Source organism: Ascidia mentula, chromosome 8 (genome assembly GCF_947561715.1).
Source record: "Ascidia mentula chromosome 8, kaAscMent1.1, whole genome shotgun sequence".
Classification (NCBI taxonomy): domain Eukaryota; kingdom Metazoa; phylum Chordata; class Ascidiacea; order Phlebobranchia; family Ascidiidae; genus Ascidia; species Ascidia mentula.
In genome coordinates, this window is record NC_138573.1 from 12,168,752 (window position 1) to 12,187,200 (window position 18,449).

At 34.9% G+C, this 18,449-nt stretch overlaps 7 protein-coding genes across 7 annotated transcripts; 4 read left to right on the forward strand and 3 right to left on the reverse strand.

The window, feature by feature from the left end:
* Window positions 1-2,053: 2,053 nt before the first annotated feature.
* On the reverse strand, window positions 2,054-2,509 carry LOC145911967 (NPC intracellular cholesterol transporter 2-like). Its single transcript, XM_082999396.1, has one exon. The coding sequence runs from the start codon at window positions 2,507-2,509 to the stop codon at window positions 2,054-2,056; it is 456 nt and encodes a 151-aa protein (XP_082855522.1).
* Window positions 2,510-3,583: 1,074 nt separating this feature from the next.
* LOC145912481 (syntaxin-18-like) lies at window positions 3,584-5,156 on the forward strand. The gene is made up of 7 exons (XM_082999955.1): window positions 3,584-3,649; window positions 3,762-4,114; window positions 4,177-4,324; window positions 4,388-4,523; window positions 4,586-4,702; window positions 4,782-4,874; window positions 4,932-5,156. The coding sequence occupies exons 2-7, from the start codon at window positions 3,808-3,810 to the stop codon at window positions 5,022-5,024; spliced, it is 894 nt and encodes a 297-aa protein (XP_082856081.1). The 5' UTR covers window positions 3,584-3,649; window positions 3,762-3,807; the 3' UTR covers window positions 5,025-5,156.
* Window positions 5,095-6,983, reverse strand: LOC145912480 (actin-related protein 2/3 complex subunit 1A-like). The gene is made up of 8 exons (XM_082999954.1): window positions 6,781-6,983; window positions 6,544-6,717; window positions 6,390-6,490; window positions 6,162-6,316; window positions 5,870-6,059; window positions 5,646-5,810; window positions 5,386-5,592; window positions 5,095-5,326 (listed from the first exon to the last, which is right to left on the reverse strand). Exons 2-8 carry the CDS (start codon window positions 6,713-6,715, stop codon window positions 5,216-5,218), a joined length of 1,101 nt encoding a protein of 366 aa, XP_082856080.1. The 5' UTR covers window positions 6,716-6,717; window positions 6,781-6,983; the 3' UTR covers window positions 5,095-5,215.
* A 401-nt stretch (window positions 6,984-7,384) lies between these two features.
* LOC145912478 (26S proteasome non-ATPase regulatory subunit 6-like) lies at window positions 7,385-9,541 on the forward strand. The gene is made up of 7 exons (XM_082999953.1): window positions 7,385-7,581; window positions 7,664-7,863; window positions 8,162-8,307; window positions 8,371-8,590; window positions 8,666-8,774; window positions 8,845-9,013; window positions 9,082-9,541. Exons 1-7 carry the CDS (start codon window positions 7,446-7,448, stop codon window positions 9,254-9,256), a joined length of 1,155 nt encoding a protein of 384 aa, XP_082856079.1. The 5' UTR covers window positions 7,385-7,445; the 3' UTR covers window positions 9,257-9,541.
* Window positions 9,542-10,039: 498 nt separating this feature from the next.
* Window positions 10,040-13,457, reverse strand: LOC145911164 (KIF-binding protein-like). The gene is made up of 12 exons (XM_082998417.1): window positions 13,100-13,457; window positions 12,830-12,926; window positions 12,654-12,766; window positions 12,408-12,595; window positions 12,141-12,341; window positions 11,978-12,088; window positions 11,761-11,912; window positions 11,451-11,549; window positions 11,233-11,372; window positions 11,030-11,158; window positions 10,851-10,967; window positions 10,040-10,624 (listed from the first exon to the last, which is right to left on the reverse strand). The coding sequence occupies exons 1-12, from the start codon at window positions 13,279-13,281 to the stop codon at window positions 10,432-10,434; spliced, it is 1,722 nt and encodes a 573-aa protein (XP_082854543.1). The 5' UTR covers window positions 13,282-13,457; the 3' UTR covers window positions 10,040-10,431.
* A 932-nt stretch (window positions 13,458-14,389) lies between these two features.
* Window positions 14,390-15,369, forward strand: LOC145910776 (coenzyme Q-binding protein COQ10 homolog A, mitochondrial-like). Its single transcript, XM_082997980.1, has one exon. The coding sequence runs from the start codon at window positions 14,445-14,447 to the stop codon at window positions 15,045-15,047; it is 603 nt and encodes a 200-aa protein (XP_082854106.1). The 5' UTR covers window positions 14,390-14,444; the 3' UTR covers window positions 15,048-15,369.
* Window positions 15,341-18,198, forward strand: LOC145910777 (mitochondrial inner membrane protein Mpv17-like). The gene is made up of 6 exons (XM_082997981.1): window positions 15,341-15,470; window positions 15,662-15,771; window positions 15,856-15,933; window positions 16,273-16,401; window positions 17,125-17,177; window positions 17,618-18,198. The coding sequence occupies exons 1-6, from the start codon at window positions 15,395-15,397 to the stop codon at window positions 17,718-17,720; spliced, it is 549 nt and encodes a 182-aa protein (XP_082854107.1). The 5' UTR covers window positions 15,341-15,394; the 3' UTR covers window positions 17,721-18,198.
* The last annotated feature ends 251 nt before the right edge of the window (window positions 18,199-18,449 follow it).

Sequence of the window (18,449 nt, forward strand, 5' to 3'; positions counted from 1 at the left end):
GCTCTGCTAGTTGGAGTTTGTAAAAATGAGGAGGGTTTAACCATGCTGGTTCTATACCGACCGTGGTTACCACATAAAGTTGTGTCGCAATATCCGAATATACAACACTCCCTCATAAAATGGTTAAACCCTCCACATTTTACAAACTCCAACTGGCAGAGTTAAAATTATTCAAAGTGTTGTGAGGTAGTTGAGAACCTTTTTATTTTAACCTAATTCTTGCATTGCTTTTTTATAGACACCGACGATGCTTTTAAAAAAAAGCGAAATATATTTAACAAGACTGGCAGATTTCAGCCTGAAACGATAGTTTCTTATACAGTGGATTTGCTTAAAACGTGTTACAGTAACTAATGTTCATTTTCATACCACTGGTAATGAAGCTGCCTATTTCCCTTTTTTGGTAAATACTATACCCGCTGGATGGCGCAAAAGCGACTAATCTTGTACGCAATGTGCATCCTCATGGCCATGTTTGAAAGAATAACAACCACATCGTAAATAGGATAAATGATCCACGTTTGGCAAAATCGGTGAACCAGTTGTGGAAAAATGCTATTTTTGGCACACATCAGAACAATGTGGGATTCACTGTTTATTGACGATTGCTTTCAGATCAAAATACGATTAAATCAAAGGCAATAATTCACATATATTTCAAGGCTGTAACGTGCTCCTGTAAGCGGACCCCCTTGAAAACGCTCTACGGACCCCACTGTTAAGAACCACTGATTAAACACATGGACCAAGAGAATCGCGTACAACCTTGCATTAACTGTTACAAATAAATCATTAATTTAAAGCACTTAAAGCCGCAATGTCAAAAAGCAAACATTAGCTAAATAGCTGCAAAATGTTTGTGCAACTCTCATGCGTTTGCGTTTAAAGGTCGCTTGACGATTTTATAGCATTGCCACGTTTTCTAGTGTTTTCTTCAATCCGTAAAATATTCACTTAGATTTTCATCTGCATGCGTTGTAGCCTATAGACCAGGATTTTGTAACACGGTCAGAGCGTCAAATGCCTGTGGTTTAGTCCCCCCCACGTACAAATGCACATATGGGTATACAGTTACACAATTTCCTATTGCAACTTGTCCTACTTCTCACATATATAACTTTCTAATGAAGTCCATTGTTGCAAATCTGTTTCCACAATGACCATTTTGTTACACGTTTAAAACGAAAGGCCAGGAGATCCTTTTGTAATTAAAGTTACAACCTCTGTTATTGTTGTACTTTAACACATCGTACATTATTAAAGATATTATGTTCATAGTGATTGTGAATTAATTGTGGGAATCATTTCCCATTCTGTTGCAAGTGGCCCTGACGATTTTCACCTTATTTTAAATATGTCCACTGTCTAAGAAACTTTCGTTTCAGGCTAAAAATCTTTCCCGTGTTTTAATTTTTTTCTGTGTCCTTCTCTTTTCCGCGTTTTCTCAAAGCTTCCACCCGTTGCACTTTGCAGTTTTTTAGTTGTGTGAAGGGCGTGTTATGAGGTAGTGGAGAGCCTTTTTATTTTAACCTAATTCTTGGTTTGCTTTTCTATGGACACTGATGATGCTTTTAAAGCGAAATATATTTATCTAATTTAACAAGACTGGCAGATTCCAGCCTGAAACGAAAGTTTCTTGGATAGTGGTTATGTTTATTATATGCACTTTTTACCAACTAAAAAGTGGGGTGTGCAGTTCATTAGAGAATTTTTCCTCCAATTGCATTACTATTGATTCCAAGTTGAATTATGTCTGTAAAATGTTCTAATATCAGCTTTAACTTTTGGTTTATAAAGGTAAATATTGAGTTAAAGTTGTCCACCGATGCCAGAGCAATTGTAATGGAAGGTGGTCTCATCTCGTTCAAAGTCTGTTTTTTCACCAATATTTACACTACATTAGTTGCCTGACGTGTCATCTTCATTTCCTGACAGAAATACGTTAACGGTTTTGTTTCTTTATTGTACTTCGATATCTGACATAAAAATTAGCACTTTTTGAATATAAATGTAGCATAAATTAATCACATTGTCTTGCGTCAGAACATTGCGTTCATCCGACAATAGCCACGGGGATTTCAAAGCAGACAATCACATTTCCACCCTCCTGTTTATCCATGAGCTTCCATTGCACAATAAGTTTCACTTCCGGGTAACTCTTTAGCACGTTTAAGGTCGCCATGTATTTGTACTGCCCTCCGTCTTTAAGAGGGCATTCCAGACCGCTGTTCTTGCACCCATCATTATTGTCTAGCGGAAACGGAACTGTTACACCATCAAGAATGCCGGAAACGTCAGCTATCACGGCATCAGTCGTTTCCGACATCGAGAACGAGATAGTGATAGTGTAGTTGGCGCCCTTCTGTAGAGAACATGGAGCATCAGTACATTTGGACACCAGGACGTCCACGAGTTTGCCCACAGCGGATGCACCGCCGCAATCCTTAAAGTTTAGGCTGGCATTGGCAGCAACTGCCAAGAATAGGAGTAGAAACGCACAGTTTTTCATTTTGTAACACTATATAAGTTGCTCTTTAGTCCTGGATGGAAAACAGTCAAGTTAAAATGTGTTGATATACAAATCTTCAAAACCTCTACTAGCTCCTATCTTTCATGAACTACACCCCGACGTACGAAACAAATGTTAAAAACAACCTCAATAGCCAACCCCACTTTTCCTCACTTCCTGCGTTTAATATTCTTAAGATGAAATAAAAAGATGTGTGATTCACATCGCTGCACTTCAAACTGGAGCTGTGCACAGTGCTAATAATAATATTCCTCTCGTGTCAAACGCAGGCGATTTCTCACTATCAAGGTCCTTGATATTATATCTTTACTGACACCGAGCGGACAATGGAATGTATTTGGACAGACATTATTAAAAATTTGCTACATTGTAGGCTTATGATCCTCAATTTTTACAACCACGTACAGATTAGTGGCATATTCGCTTAATAGTTGACGCGTTATTTGTCGGGATGCGGCAAAACATAAAATACACCTACAGATTCAGCCAATATTGGGCTAAATCCAGATCGAATCTGTATATTTCATGACATGCCGACAACATACATTTTCATATTTTTGGGAAAAAATACAAATAATAGTACTTTGGATGTAGCAACATAATTCTATTTTAGTGCCGTTGTTCGTGCTTTAAATACGTAAGCATTTGTTTCGTGAAAATACCGTTTTTGTAACGACAATGCACAAATCAACCTCCTGTTGTTTAGATTTTAGTTCTAAACATTACATGTGCAGAGAAACTATTTTATTTAAACGTCAATTTTAGTGTTTAATTGTTAGGAGTCAGATAAACGACATGCAGTGTTTCGTTCTGCACACCTTAGGTCGCTGCACATGCGCTATTTGTAGTCGTTATTTGAATTCAGTGTGCAAAGAAATTGAAAATATACCATCTATTCCTCGTGGCTTAACATCAAAAACACGCCAAATAATAAAAGCAAATTGGACAAATACCGTATGCTGACTTGCATTCAGGTTGACGCGTTGGCATTTAAATCTCTTTGTTGCCACCAAGCGGAAGGGTGCGATAACACGACTGGTTGTTTTGGTTTCAGAGTCAGCTGATATGTTTAACGGTGTACATTACGAACACGTTGGAAGTCGAAATATCACCCCTACAGTATGTAAATTTGGTTAAGTTGATGTTGAAGATAAAATAAATATTGGCACAAAATGTTATCTTTTAGCAAATGTGTTATTATATTGCCACGTCATCATCATATTTTTTACAGGTTGTGATTATTTATTGCACGTGGTTAAACGGTGGTGCGCAACCAAATGATTGACCGAACTGCGGATTTCACAAAAGTTTTAAAGGATGTAAGAAAAAGAGATGGACTTTCTGGGACTTCGATTTTAACAACTAAATCGCGGAAACCAAAAACACAATTTGGCAACAAGTGTAAAAATTTGGTGGAAAGTATTTCACAACTGCGGGATTTTTTATTGGAAAACAGAAAAGCTTATATTGGACAAGTGGGACAAAGAAATGAACTTACAGACCTGGATCGTGACAAAATAGATGTCGAAAGTCAAGCAATAATTACACAATGTTCAGAGGCTTTGACCAATCTAAAGCAATCAGGTATACATATATATATATGATTCGGTTCTTATGTAATTTTTTAAGTTACATGTTTTTTTTAGAAATTAAGGATATTGCTGTGCAGAGTCAGTTGGAAGCTCATAAAAGGTATACTGCAGATTTGATAGAAAAGTACTTGAAAGCTGTATGTCATATTTACAGCCAACAGAAAGCCATCCATGTACAACAGGTTGTTAACCGACGCCGAATGTAAGCTTTTGTTAAAAAAAAAACTAAATTTTTAATTAAAATTCAAACTTGTTTATCATTTAGAGCCAGGCTGCAGTCTAATGGTTTGAAGACACCATTGCCTGCAGGTGACCAAGATGTGCAACCCAAGTTTACCCCCAAAATTATGCCTAAGGTGTATAGCAGTGATGATGATTTATCCTCTGAAGATGAATCCATGGTAAGTTGAGCTTCTATTTTGATAATAAACTAAAAAACAGTTTATTGTAACTATTGTTTTAGTATGAGCAAGAAAATGCCCAGTTACTAAATGATATGAACAGCATGATGGATGAAGTTAATGCCATTGAAAATCAAGTGGTTGAAATTGCAAAGCTTCAGGAAATGTTTTCTGACCAGGTAAATGGTGTTTTACTGTTGACCTATCATAATGCTTGAGCTTTTTCCACCACCATAAAAACATGTTTTGTGCTTTCAGGTAATGCAACAGTCTGAACAAGCAGATCTTATTTCTGAAACAATTGTGGAAAGTTCAGAAAACGTTAAAGATGGCAATGAAGAGTTGAGAGAGGTAACACAGTACGATGTTTTGCGAAAATATATTTTTATTATCTGTTTTGGTTTGTAGGCAATCAAGAATAATGCTGGTTTCCGAGTGTGGATTTTGTTTTTTCTTGTCATGTGTTCTTTTTCGTTGTTATTTTTGGAGTGGTATAGCTGAAAGTTTGTTTTGTTGGACAGTGCAATCATTCATTTTATCATTAAAAGATAGGGGCTGTTTTACAGATGACTCTTCTTTGAAATATTTTTATTTCTGAATAGTGCAAGAAATCACACACATTATTCGTTAATAGGCCACAAATTAAGTTTACACTTGGTTATATGAAAAATTAACTGCATTGGTTCTTGAATTTAGGCAATACGTAAGCCTGCAATGGATGATTCCAGAGACTTTGTGTTCCAAATAATAAGAGAGCCATCTTTGCCCACACTGGAAAATGTGTTTGGTCCATGTGTGTGCAACTGAAACCATACAGGTCGTTAGTAATTAAACACTTGAAAAACATGTACAAATGACCAACCTGTGTAATAGCATTCTTATGTTTGGTTTCAACCTCTGTGCCAGTTGTTTCTACAGACCCCTTTTTATCCATCATTTTAAACATATTCATAGCGGATACTTGACGTCCCCCGCCACCTCCTTTAGGTGGTTGATCAAGTTTGCCAGAGAATGCAATGCTTGAGCAGTTTGCATCAACAGTAAACAGCATTGGGTTACAGTCATGGCCCTACAAATTCTTACAATGATGTAAACAAAAAGAAGCATAAATAACATACTTACAGCTGCAACAAAACTGTTTTCTGTTAACCACAAACAGTCATTAAATGGTAGGTACTCTGTCCTGAGTGACACCAAACCAGAACCACCTGTGACGACTGACACAATACTGCCATGAGACACCATCGCTACGCGGTCACCACTTGGTGAGAATGAAACTCCATGAACCTGTAATAATCATAAGAATAAAATACTTTTTATAACACAACTTCTACTTCAATACATACCCATCCAGTACAAGGCATGGCTTGCTCCTGCATGAGGTTGCCAAAATTCATTTTCTTGCCCCACACAGTTGGACCAGGTTTGGGGTTAATTTCTTTGATGTAGGCCGAAAACACATAAGCTTTGTAATCACAGCAGCCAGCAGCAAGCAGAATATTATTGGGATGCCAATCAAGGGAAACAATGGTTGACCTGGTAAATGATTTGTGATTCATGGAAACTACTTGAAAAACACAACTAACTATTATACACCTGTTACACACTGACACAGCTATACTTTTTGCAACTACCTACCTTATTGGCTTCTTGATGTGCTTGCTAACCCACCAATTGTTGTCACTCTCAAAGTAGCACACAGAAATCATTCGGGAAGAACTGCCAACAGCAAATTTGTCCTCTTCAGGTGACCACTTCACACAAGTTGCTGCACGGTTGATTCTCAAGATTACCTACATTTTTGAATTTATAACATTTAGTGCCAAGCTTTAAAATACATCAAATGAACAGTGAACACCAGCATACCAACTCTTGCACCCAAACTCCATCTTTAAGCTGCCAGACATATGCATTTCTATCAGCACCACAAGTGACTATTCTGTTGGTTTTTGCTGCCCAATCAATTCCTAAATAAACAAACTTGTAAACTTTTTTAAAATTTTTGTCTGTAAAATTTTACCTGTGACTTTGAGGGTGTGTTCACTCAAGGTATGGATTTTGTTCCACTTGTTTCCAGCCTTTTGAAAGATCAGAACATCATTTTCATTTAAACTAACTGCCAGTTGTGTACGGTCACGATTAAATGAATGGCAGGTGATTGGTTTTACTCCAAAACTGGAAACATCCGCCATAACTAAAAATAAATAAAGAGAAAACCGTCATTACAAAATAAACAAAGAGAAACCAGAAAACTCACCTTAATTGTTTTTTGTTTTCACTACAACAACTTGGGAGTACAGAATATTCGCGGACTCTGGTCAGTCAACGCGAATAATTAAAGATATAAACAGTAAGAAAGCTAAATTTAAACTACTGCAAACAAATCAATTGTTATCAATGAAACAACTTCCAACCACCCGCGCCCAACACCTTTTCCGTTCTTTCCACAGACTTCAGTTCAGCTTCCGTCTTTGGTTACGGTTGGCCGATTTTTCTGTTTTACAACTTCAGTACCGTAGTTGGTTGAAAAAAACTGAAAAAAGTGGTCTTTTTTGTTTAATGAAAAAATGTTTAAGCAGCGCTAACTTTCATAATAAATACACCTGGAAGCACATAAACCTTTCCATTTATAAGACTTTTTATGACAAGGACAGTTTAAATTTATTTAAAATGTTGGGCAACTAAATTTTGATTAAAAAATTCGAAAATTATTGACGGCATGGTGGTATATCATAAAGATTTTTTATTTCTCCGTTACTGTTTGTAAATGGCCACTAATCTCTATAAACATGTTCATAGAGATCAGTTTAAATGACCCGCTTCATTTCACACGATTTTGTTGGTCATTCCCCCTGAAAACAAATTCGTGTGTGGAGTCGTTGGAAGTTGTTCTTGCTAACGTCAGGTCATAATCAGAACAGAATGCCAATTGAAAATCTAGAAGAGGAAGGGCTGGCAAAAATACCAAACCTACACATCGCTAATCTTTCGTTTCTGTTAACGCTGGAACCAACCGATGCCACATGGAACGAATTGGTGGAATTCGTCAAGAAAGACAGTACGTTTCGTAAAAAATTCTTGGTGTTTAGTAGTTATTCTTTAATACAATCTAATCAATACATAATTACTCATTGTTTCAGATATGGCTCCATATTATGAGAAAATTTGCAAGGATTTAAACATGCCTTTGGATAAACAGCTACTTAAAAAAATGAAGGAGGAAAATGAAAAAGAAATAAAGAAGCTGGATGAAAAAATTGCTGAGGAAATTGAATATGAATCTGATGAAAAGGATGCACTCCTTTCAAAAGCAGAGTATCTTTGTAAAATTGGAGAAAAGGTATAAAACATTAAATAAATCTGATCTTATATATCTCTCTGGTAAAACAACTAACATCAAATTTGAAAATATAAACTTTCAAAAAAAAACAATATTATACAAACTTTTCAATCTGGATACAATGCAGTACTTAAATCCTTTTTCCATGAACCCTTTCAAAAAACAGTTCTAAAGTATTATTCATTTAGTTTTTTTGAAAAAATTTTAAGCAGTGTGGCTGTTAAACAAACAAGAGATATAGTTTGGAATGTGAATACCAGATTATGCTGTTTAAACTTCCATTCTTTTTTTTCTGCAGGATGAATGCTTGACTGTTTTTCGCAAAGCTTATGACAAAACCATTGCTTTGGGTCACAGACTCGACATTATTTTCAACTTGATTCGTATTGGTTTGTTTTACATGGACCATGATCTTATAACCAGAAATGTAGACAAAGCAAAACAGTAAGATGTTTGTGGTTGGAACAACAACTTTTACGTTCCACTAACTGACCTTTTAATTTGAAGGTTGATTGAGGAAGGTGGAGATTGGGACAGAAGAAATAGACTTAAAGTGTATCAGGGTTTATACTCAATTGCTATCAGAGACTTCAAGACTGCAGCCACTTTGTTTCTCGAGACTGTTTCAACATTCACCTCATACGAATTAATGGACTATAAAACTTTTGTTACTTACACAGTTTATGTTTCCATGATGGCCTTGGACAGACCACAATTGAGAGACAAGGTTTGATAATACTGATAAATAGGTATTCATGTTATTGCTTTAATAATTATGTTTTTTTTCTTATTTTGCATATAGGTTGTAAAAGGGTCTGAAATACTGGAAATACTATATGATGAAACTGGCACAAAACAGTTCCTTTTTTCCTTGTATGATTGTCATTATTCCCAATTTTTTCGTAGTCTAGGTGAGATAGTCATTTAGTTTATTTACAATGAAGTTTAAACATGGCATCATTATAATCTAAATAATTATAGCTGATGTTGAAACTGTAATGAGGCGTGATCGTTACTTCAACCCACATTACCGCTTCTATGTAAGAGAGATGAGAGTTCTAGCTTACACACAGCTGCTTGAATCATACAGAAGTTTGACTTTGGAATACATGGCCAATGCCTTTGGAGTTACAGTTGACTTTATAGACCAGTAAGTCAATTTTAATTTTGCCTTACATATTTATAGTACTCATGACATTTGTTTCAACTTTTTTGCAGTGAATTGTCCCGTTTCATTGCGGTTGGTCGACTGCATTGTAAAATCGACAAAGTTGGAGGTGTTGTGGAGACCAACAGACCTGACAGCAAAAATTGGCAATACCAAGAAACCATCAAAAAAGGAGATCTTCTTCTTAACAGGATTCAAAAACTTTCAAGAGTTATCAATTTATAATTTATTCAGTTGAAAGTTCAAGGAGTAAATGATTTAGTAATGTGTTTTGTATTCAGTTCAACCAAACCTGATTGCTGCTCCTTTTGTCTGAATAAAACATTTGCATCTTGTTAGTTTGTAAATCAAAAATTTTGTTTTATTGTTATTTTCTGAAAGAATTATTCTTGGGATAACCGTTATATTCAACTTGAGTAATGTTTTGTTTTTGATTTTTTGATCTACAAATCAAATTTAAACCTTCATGAATTTTTATCATAAAAATTTAGGCAGTGAATGAACAATCCTCAAAAAATTTGGAAATTTTGATTAATTACCTGAACTGTTGTAAAAGCTTGAATTATGTTTGTAAACTAAAGCACCAAAAATACCTTCCAATTGGTGACTTAAATGACGTAACTTTTTCACACAGAAACAAAAATAATGTGATTTGTATGTTTAAAAAAATGAGACAAAAAACTGTGATAAAAAAGATTTGATTAATTGTAGATTTAGTAGATAACCGGTCATGGAACAAATCAACAAACTTAACTATGACTTGTTTTGATTAAGATATTTACATGTAGCCTAAGTTTTTACAAAAACAATTAATAGGGAATTTTATGGAGATATTTGCTGATGGTTCTCATTTTACTGAATGGATAAAATTAATGCCTCAGAAGTTGATACATTAATAGGGCAAAAAGCTTGTCCTACGCTTAGCAAACACCGGCTACACAAAGGGATCATATTCTGGCATTTATCAAAATAAGTATTTGTTGCATCCTACACCTCAAAACAAAGTAGTTCTGTAACAACAACAGTTTATTGCAGTTTGTTTTTTAAACATTGTGCGACACATAAAACTTTAAAATAATTTCAACAGTGCAAAATACAATAGCACCAAGTACTTTTTCAGTTGCAAATATATTGACGACAATTGTTCCACACAGTTTAAGTACATACCTGTGTGTTTATATGTTAGTAAACACACTAAATAATAAAGTAAGCTAACACAAATTACAATACTAACATTATGTATAATTCAACAGTGTACTTGGTGTTATTATCTTTCTAAGCAGCATAATAACACAAATAAGAACAGGCCTGATTTCAAAAATATCGAACCATACAAAAATAAATCAAACTTTTACAACATACACAGCATCAGCAAAAACATAAAACAAACATATACATTTTCAGCTCATTTGTTCCAACGCCCTGGGTAACAACTCAACCATTTCACGACAAACTTCAATTTCTGCTTTCACTGCCTCTTCAGCTTCTTTGTGTTTGTCAATGTACTTTGTAATAAATGTATAATACTCAAGCCCAAGTCTTTTGTTTTTGACACTTCCTTCAGTGGTTGTACATGGTTTCTTTGAATGTAACCTATGTAACAAAAATAACTTTCTACTCCAAACTAAAGCAGCATTTATTTCTATAAATTTACTTCCAATAACAAAGTTTTCTGTTATTGATAAAAACATTTTTTAACAATAATTGAACTTTACATGCAAAACTAAAAAAGTACTTTTTTTATTATCTAAAATAATTATCATCCTTTAAATCGAAAACATATCCCTTACAAATAGTTGTGAAGGTACAATGTTCATACCTTCCTATGTAGAAATGTGCCAGAAGTGCAGATCGCTCCAACTCGGGTTCAAACCTGTCAGGGAACTTTCCATCTGGCAGTCTGTAGGTGTTTAGGAACATGTTGAAATACTTAATTCTGTGCAAAGAAATATATTGACCATCAGCGGTATTGTAAAGATTAATTTTCAATCAACTTGCCCTAAATTACACAGTGTGACCATTTTCTTTATCATGTGAGCTGTTGGTTCAATGTCACTCTCCTCTGATAAAGCCAGTTTAAGTGAAAACATTTCACTGTAGGTTTTTCCCAACTCATATTGAAGCTGTCTATGGCAAAATAAAAAATATGTTGAAAAATAGCGTTCAATGACATGACAGCAAAGATGTTGGAAATATCTTACCTGCAAACAGCAAGGTAGTATTGTTGATTGAGTTCTTTTAACACACATGTCAAAATATCAACTCTTCTCTTGTGCATTCTACATTGAATCTCTTTACTTGGCTCAAAAAATGCCATGTATTGGTAAAGATGGCTTAGATCCTTTTATTCAAATCAATTTAATGGATTAAAAATATGAAATAAAATAAAATAAGACATTGAAAAGTAATATGTTTTCACCTGGGTTAGTTCAACATGATCTGTGACAAAACCATCCAAGACAAAATATTTCAGTGCATCTTCTGCATATTGCTTGGCAGCAAGAAAAATGGCTCGAGCCTGCAAACATAATTTACCAACATATTTCTTTCCTATCATTTTTGTTTTTTAAACGGCAGCAGGGTTTATCACCCATAACAAGAAGTAACACAAACGAACTTTTAGGGCAATTTGTAAATATGAGGTTAAACTGTGTGTTGTTTGAACTGTTCCACGGAAAATGTTTAAGAAACAGCCAAGCAACCAGAACTATGACAAAAATCTGGCCCACTTGAGTAATATCCAAGGCGTAGTTGTGAGGAATTGTTTCTTCTATTGATGTAACCTCCAAACCAAATCTTTCAAACGATTTATCATCATCTTCATGTGCTTCGGGGTTGTCTATCCCAATAGCTTCAGTCTGAAGACCAGAATCCAGTTCACCTATTCAGTACATGTTTAATAACACAGATCATTGGTGACTTCAGTGTCATATTATGTTTAAATACCGTATTCATCCGAAAGTTTTCCTTTGGATTCCTCTAGCAAATTGACAAAATACTTGACCCAACACCTGCCAACATCTGCTTTGGACTGTACAAGTCTGTCTTGGTCATCATCTAGTTATGTGGTTGGTGGTTAATTTTTAGTAAGCAGTAAACCAACACAAACCTCCAGAAACTGTTTTGTTCTCTTGTAGAAGGTAGGTAGAGCATGAAAGACAGTGTTTTGCCTCCTGATATTTGCTTCTTGTAACATAATATTGTGACAAGGATGCACAATTTATGGCCCATTCAATAGGTTTGTACTGATTAAACTGGAGCTGCCGATGTAGTGTCTGCATGCAACACACTGCAGATTCATCTCGTTTGTCTAAATAAAAGTCAAAAATTTAAACTAATATAAGGTTCAAACAATACAAATTCCACAAGCACTTACCTAAATGCTTGTACACTTGTGCCAAATAAAACAATGTGTAAGTGTGCATGCTTTCAAAGGCCTGCATTCTCTCCATGTTACTGCAAGGTTCTTCACAAAAATGTTCTTCAACAGTCCAAGGAGCATCATCAGATTCATTATGATAGTTAGCATAGAGGTGTTTGGCTTTAAGCAAATGCTGGTAGGTCCTGAAAAAATTGAAACTTAAAAAATGTATTCTGCTTTACCAAGTAGAGTTAGATATACCTTTCAAGTCCTTCAGCACGGCTACACCAAATAAGACATAGCTGATTGTATGTAGCTATAAGAATTGACACAACATATGGTTTCAGCACAATTGATTCCACCGATGTCAAAATCTACACACAAATATTTCACATGAAGTTAGTTTCTCAACAAATATATTTGTGCAAAAGTTTCACTTCAAGAACTTTTTTTAACTTCTCCTCTCCATCTGACACTTCCTCACAATTGTAGAAATTTACTCCCAGAAGATATTCAATTGCTGCTTCCTTGGCCCTAAAAAACATGTGTACAAATTGCGAGTGTTTAAAAATGAGACCATATGTAGCTTATTTACATTAACTAGTAAAATTAACTAGTAATTTTTATCACAAAAACTGCATTGAGATAGTCACGTTTGTTAAAATAACACTAATTTAAGGTTTTTCCATCATTCTTAAATTTCTCACAGTAAAATAGTGTCGGCCTGATTGTCTTCACGAAGATTTTGTAGAGTATTCAGTATTTCTTGAAACAACTTGCGTGCCTCATATTTTGATTTATAGGGATTTTCCGGTTCGTCTTCACGTTCATTAAGCTCCTTTGCTTCTTTGAACTTCTGATATTCGTTCGTAGACAGAGTTGACGGCATAACGGTTCCAAATATCACTTGCGTGACGCAGATTTTGCTTCAGAATAGTCATATATTGCCCACTGTGTGATTGAAAACAATAACAACAACTCGTGCGTTTGAGCTCAACAATCAAAGATTTTGCTTTGTGACGTATCAATATTTGTAATCTTTAAAGAGGTCGGAAGACTCGGAGTCCTAGCCGCACCAGTCGTAAATAATATTTCCGAAATATTTGTCGCATCACTGCACAACACATTTCAAAAATTTTCAAAAACCTATCGCTTGTTGTTGTTGTTGACGCCTGTGTAGCTTGGTGGAAAACAACTTACTGAATAAACCACACATATATTAAAGAAATGTATTCACCAATCCGCAAAACAGTACCGCTGTTTGCGTGAAGAAGTAACGGACCATGATGAGCGAGTGTAAATGTAAACAAAAATGCTTATGAGTTTAAACTGTTCATGTAGATGTCTCTGGTAATTAACACGATGAAAGTCGATGTTAAATTAATAATCAATAAAAAAGACAAATATTTTATTTACAAAAAAGAGAGAAGCAAATGATGGATTCTGTAAGTAATCGCTGTGTTAAAATATGTGGGAAGTATTGTTCAACCATGCGTAAAAGTTTATTGTTATAAAAACTAACAGATCAGCTGATTTGATTTTTCTTCATGTAATGCTTTGGAGCATTGGAGCAGTGGTTCGTAACCTGTGGGAAATTAGTTGTAGGGTTGGTGGAAGGTGGGCGGTTTGCCTTTTATAAAAATTTTCAGCGGAAATGTTTTATGGAGTAACATTGCAAAAAATTTGTGATTTTGTTATCCAAACAGATATCATTACTGACGTCAAAAAGATATTGGACATCTGTGCTGCTTTAGGAACTTTAATACACGTTTTCCGGTGAAATCACAAATGTAAATTTGTCCTGCACTTTTGTGTTATTTAACTGATATTAGTGTGGCTATTTAGGCACATTGTTACACGTGTTTGCCTATCCACTACACATTTTTTAATAATCTTGCGGAATGTTTTTGCAGATGCAAAGCAAGGCTAAAAAGAAGTGTCACTTTACAAACAGTATTCGCAAACAATTCAAACCAATGTTACTTTTTTTCAGATTTTGTGTTTGTTGTGTGCTGTTTGTGTTTCTTCATGACTTTCGAACAACTTTAGGTAATGGTAATATTTGTAAAATCTTTAATCTCGATGGGGCACAATGCCTTGAGATCTACCTCATCAATCAGTCGTGTTCTCAATACCAGAGCCGTTTTCATCACTGCACATCGCAAAAACACAATTTTTTCAAGAACACTGGAACATGGTGACCGAAAGGTGGTGGGTGCTCCAATGGAAATCATGTATGATGTTGTCTCAGATGTTGATAAGTACTATCAATTCATACCATATTGCACCAAAAGTGTTATAACCTCGAAGACAAAGAAAACTGCCAAGGCCCAACTTTCTGTTGGTTTTGGCCCTGTTAAGGAACACTACAACTCCACTTTGGTCCTTAATAGGCCAAATTATGTTAAATCAATTTGCACAGAAGGTAGATTATTTAACTTACTTGACTGCACTTGGAAGTTTTCACCAGGCCCCAAACCTGATACATGTATTGTTAACTTTCATGTTATTTTTGAGTTCCGCTCATTGATGTACACCAAGTTAGCCACCATGTTTTTTAATGAGGTAGTAAAAAAGATGGTGACATCATTTGAAACAAGAGCCATTCTGCAAAACAAGAGACTAAATCACATGGTCAAAGAAGACCTTTGTTAAACTTTTGCATGCATGTGTACGAATGTGAGTATATTATATTTTGATCTATATTTTATTTGTGATTTTACAAACGTTTTCAGCTTTTATGTGTGCATGTGACAGTCTTGTTGTTGTGTTTTGCTGTTTTATTGCTACCCTCAATAATAGCTGGCACTTGTCACTGTGTTGTTACTTTATTTTATTGTATGAATACAGTTATTTGTTCTATTTAATTGTAGGCAATGAAAGGCATTTATGGTTCTTCATATTTTTCACTCCTTGTCTGCCATCCTCAATGTCAATAAAAGTTAATAGCTTGTTGTTTTATTTAACACTACTGTAGTTTATCATTTTATGTGTTGTTTAAAATGGCCCTGAAGTACCTCCAGATGTATGGGGATCTTGTTAAAAGACGACCATTCGCAACTCAAGCAATAACAGCTGGTATGTATAATGACTATTATATTGCTGCCAGGTATATTGTATTTTAATATTCTGTCCTTCTGGCAGAATTAAATATAATTTTTGTGGGCTGTTGTTTCACCTGCTACAGTTTAATTGTGCCAGATTATTAAAAATAAAAAGTACAATGACTGTTTGCCAAATATTTATTGATGAAACTAAATATAATGCAGGAATTCTGACTACAGTCGGTGATGTCATAGCCCAGATGATAGAGAGGCGAAGATCACGATACAGTTTACGCCGGACTGCTGTGATGTCTGCTTGTGGTTTCTTTTACTTTGTATGACACTGTTAGTTTTTGTCAAACATTTATCATTTGGTCAATGTGAACATGATCATCATAATATTAATGTTATTTTTACAGGGCCCAATTGTAAGCATGTGGTTGAACATCTTAAAAAGACTAAGCTTGCCAGTGATTGCAACTGTTGCTTTAGACCAGGTACAATTTTTTTTAAAGTTTAGCTGGTTGTTAAAAATTGGTTTTAACCAGTGGTGGGATTCAATTTTTTTGTCTGTCAGTTCTATCACAAAAGTCATATTTTTCAGTCAGTTCTGTTACAAAAATGCATTGACAGTAACCAGTAATGCTAACCGGTTTGCTAATCTCATAAAATTTTGTGAAACTGTTCTATAGAACCGGTGCAAACCGGCTGAATCCCACCACTAGTTTTAACATATTTTAGTACCAGTCTATCAAACATAATTTAACTATAACATATTTGGGAAAGAAATGTGGTAACAATTCTGTGTTTTATTTTGATTTTGTTGTTTATATTAGAGTTGTGCAGCACCTCTCATCTTGGGTGGCTTTACATTTCTTCACCCAATTCTTTCAAACAAAGGTCTTTCTGGCGCTAAGTCTGCATTTAGAAACAACTTTTTTGATATTTTGAAAACTAACTGGATGGTAAGTGTTTGCAAATGTGTGTTTAATTCTTTACTAATATGCCAAGACAAACCAGTGGCAAGTGTAAACAGTTATTTCCTTTCTTAAATGTGTTAATTACTGTATTTAAATTTAACCTAATAGATGCATCAGAAGGGCATGCGATTATGTTAAACACCATTCTAACATTGCAAAGGTCAAGTGAGTTGTTATAATACACCTTAAGTGACAACACTTATGTCAATTTCTAGGTCATGCATTCCCAGTTGACTAATTATCTTATGTCATAGTCATGGTAGTTTTCCACTAGCTTGTTACTGAGGCATATATTTTACACAATGTTGTTTCCTTAGTTATAACATCCTGTTTGTTTTTAATATTGGGGAAATGGCAGTGAAACAAATTTTATTTGTGTTATGCCAGCTGCTGTTTAAGTTCAGCTGTAGATGGAAAGAATGTGACCTAACATTATTGTTTTGAAAAATATTGTTAAATGTAAAAAAAAACTCAACTGATGGAAACCAACTTAATTTTATTGAAAAGCAAACAATTGTGGTTATGTTTTTAGTGTCAATGTACCTGACTTGTATTTTTGTTGTTGAAAGAATAGAACCTTTGACAGGTATTGATACTTAAAAGTTGGTGGGATTTAGCTTAATTTAACATTATGTTGTTAGTTTCTCAAAATCCACTTCAATGTTCTTGTCATTTCGTCCATTTTATTAAGCTGTATTTTTTTTACAGGTTTGGATTCCAGCTCAAAGCATTAACTTTGGTTTTGTTCCATTTGAATATAGGTATGACCTTCATTACTATACTAAGTAACTAAATGTGACACAGTAATAACATAATGACAGGTGCTGAAGACTGCACTGTCATTTAATTAAGATTGGCTGTGACTAAAACTACCATTCCACTTGTACAGAAAACAACGTAAATAACAAAAAAAAACATTTGGCAATAAACCAATGTCATTGGTTGGAATAAATAGTATTTTTCCAGAGGAGTTATGTTTTGAAAGCTGATAACAGACCAACGCCGGACTTACAGTCACAAAATTATTCTGTGCTATTCCAATAGTCGTTGTGAAATACCCGCATTGCAACTTAAAAACTAACGTAAAAACTAAACATAGAAAGAAACTATTATCTGATATCCCTATGCAAATCCTTACACTGTTAATGTTACAAGATGAATAGATATTTTCTTCAATTCGGTTTAATGTTTGTTTTTCCAGAATGCTTTTTGTGCAAATTGTTGCAATATTTTGGAATATTTTTTTGAGCCACCGCGCCAATGTTACACCGCAGGAAAAAAACAAACCCGTTTCGACTACGTAGAACAACCTGTATTGTCTGACAAACAGCTGATGCAATATTAATCTTAGATTACTGTTATATACACATTTTGCGTGCTTTTCAAACTGTGTGTTTTTTTAGACCAACTTATCAGTAATACTGCAGTACTGCTTGTATGTTTATTCCGTTTTCATGCGATCACGGTAAAACGGTGTGTGATGTTGTGGCAAGAGAGAGACCAACATTACTTTGTCCACTGCCTAAATGTATTGGAACTTTTAAGCAAGAGCTAGAATTTTCTTTCTTTTAGTATCCTGCTGCTTGACGTATGTTTCGTATATCACGTAAGTTCTTGCCCAACTGGTAGTAAAGTGCGATTGTTACGTGGATTATATGATGCCATTGTGTTTAGTGGTGCTGATAATGAATGTAGAACGTTTGGTGTTCTGAATTGTAACAGTGCATTTATGAACTCACAAATTTTGTGTTTCAAGATGTAATCGCAATATACACATGGTGCTTGTAAGTTTCACCTTCCTCCCATCAAGTTTTAAGGGACAGGCGCGGGGTGGCGCAACGGAGCAGTCGCTGTTAAGTTTAAATGCCGCAAGTGTAGTCGAATAACTCTCAAATGCTCGTCAGGTTTGGTTTTTAATCAAATCACTTTAATGAAGAGCGTGCGAGGCAAACGTGGACAACCTTCAAAATTGTTTTTAACGTTAGAATAACTCGCCACCATGCCGTCTTTATTTACAAGATTTCTTTTGAGGG

What these genes read in the sequence shown, in the direction of transcription:
- LOC145910776 (XM_082997980.1), top strand. Translation starts at nt 14,445, where the DNA reads ATGGTAATATTTGTAAAATCTTTAATCTCGATGGGGCACAATGCCTTG.
- LOC145912480 (XM_082999954.1), bottom strand. Translation starts at nt 6,715, where the DNA reads ATGGCGGATGTTTCCAGTTTTGGAGTAAAACCAATCACCTGCCATTCA. An exon ending in GAGTTTGGGTGCAAGAGTTG is followed by an intron (nt 6,317 to 6,389) that starts GTATGCTGGTGT and finishes TCAAAAATGTAG; the next exon opens with GTAATCTTGAGAATCAACCG. An exon ending in ATAAGAATGCTATTACACAG is followed by an intron (nt 5,327 to 5,385) that starts GTTGGTCATTTG and finishes GTATGGTTTCAG; the next exon opens with TTGCACACACATGGACCAAA.
- LOC145910777 (XM_082997981.1), top strand. Translation starts at nt 15,395, where the DNA reads ATGGCCCTGAAGTACCTCCAGATGTATGGGGATCTTGTTAAAAGACGA. An exon ending in AACTCAAGCAATAACAGCTG is followed by an intron (nt 15,471 to 15,661) that starts GTATGTATAATG and finishes AATATAATGCAG; the next exon opens with GAATTCTGACTACAGTCGGT. An exon ending in TTTGTTCCATTTGAATATAG is followed by an intron (nt 17,178 to 17,617) that starts GTATGACCTTCA and finishes TTGTTTTTCCAG; the next exon opens with AATGCTTTTTGTGCAAATTG.
- LOC145912478 (XM_082999953.1), top strand. Translation starts at nt 7,446, where the DNA reads ATGCCAATTGAAAATCTAGAAGAGGAAGGGCTGGCAAAAATACCAAAC. An exon ending in TTTGTAAAATTGGAGAAAAG is followed by an intron (nt 7,864 to 8,161) that starts GTATAAAACATT and finishes TTTTTTCTGCAG; the next exon opens with GATGAATGCTTGACTGTTTT. An exon ending in AATGTAGACAAAGCAAAACA is followed by an intron (nt 8,308 to 8,370) that starts GTAAGATGTTTG and finishes TTTAATTTGAAG; the next exon opens with GTTGATTGAGGAAGGTGGAG.
- LOC145911967 (XM_082999396.1), bottom strand. Translation starts at nt 2,509, where the DNA reads ATGAAAAACTGTGCGTTTCTACTCCTATTCTTGGCAGTTGCTGCCAAT.
- LOC145912481 (XM_082999955.1), top strand. Translation starts at nt 3,808, where the DNA reads ATGATTGACCGAACTGCGGATTTCACAAAAGTTTTAAAGGATGTAAGA. An exon ending in GTTGTTAACCGACGCCGAAT is followed by an intron (nt 4,325 to 4,387) that starts GTAAGCTTTTGT and finishes TTTATCATTTAG; the next exon opens with AGCCAGGCTGCAGTCTAATG. An exon ending in GCAATGAAGAGTTGAGAGAG is followed by an intron (nt 4,875 to 4,931) that starts GTAACACAGTAC and finishes TTTGGTTTGTAG; the next exon opens with GCAATCAAGAATAATGCTGG.
- LOC145911164 (XM_082998417.1), bottom strand. Translation starts at nt 13,281, where the DNA reads ATGCCGTCAACTCTGTCTACGAACGAATATCAGAAGTTCAAAGAAGCA. An exon ending in ATCATGTTGAACTAACCCAG is followed by an intron (nt 11,373 to 11,450) that starts GTGAAAACATAT and finishes TTTGAATAAAAG; the next exon opens with GATCTAAGCCATCTTTACCA. An exon ending in GCACATTTCTACATAGGAAG is followed by an intron (nt 10,625 to 10,850) that starts GTATGAACATTG and finishes TTTGTTACATAG; the next exon opens with GTTACATTCAAAGAAACCAT.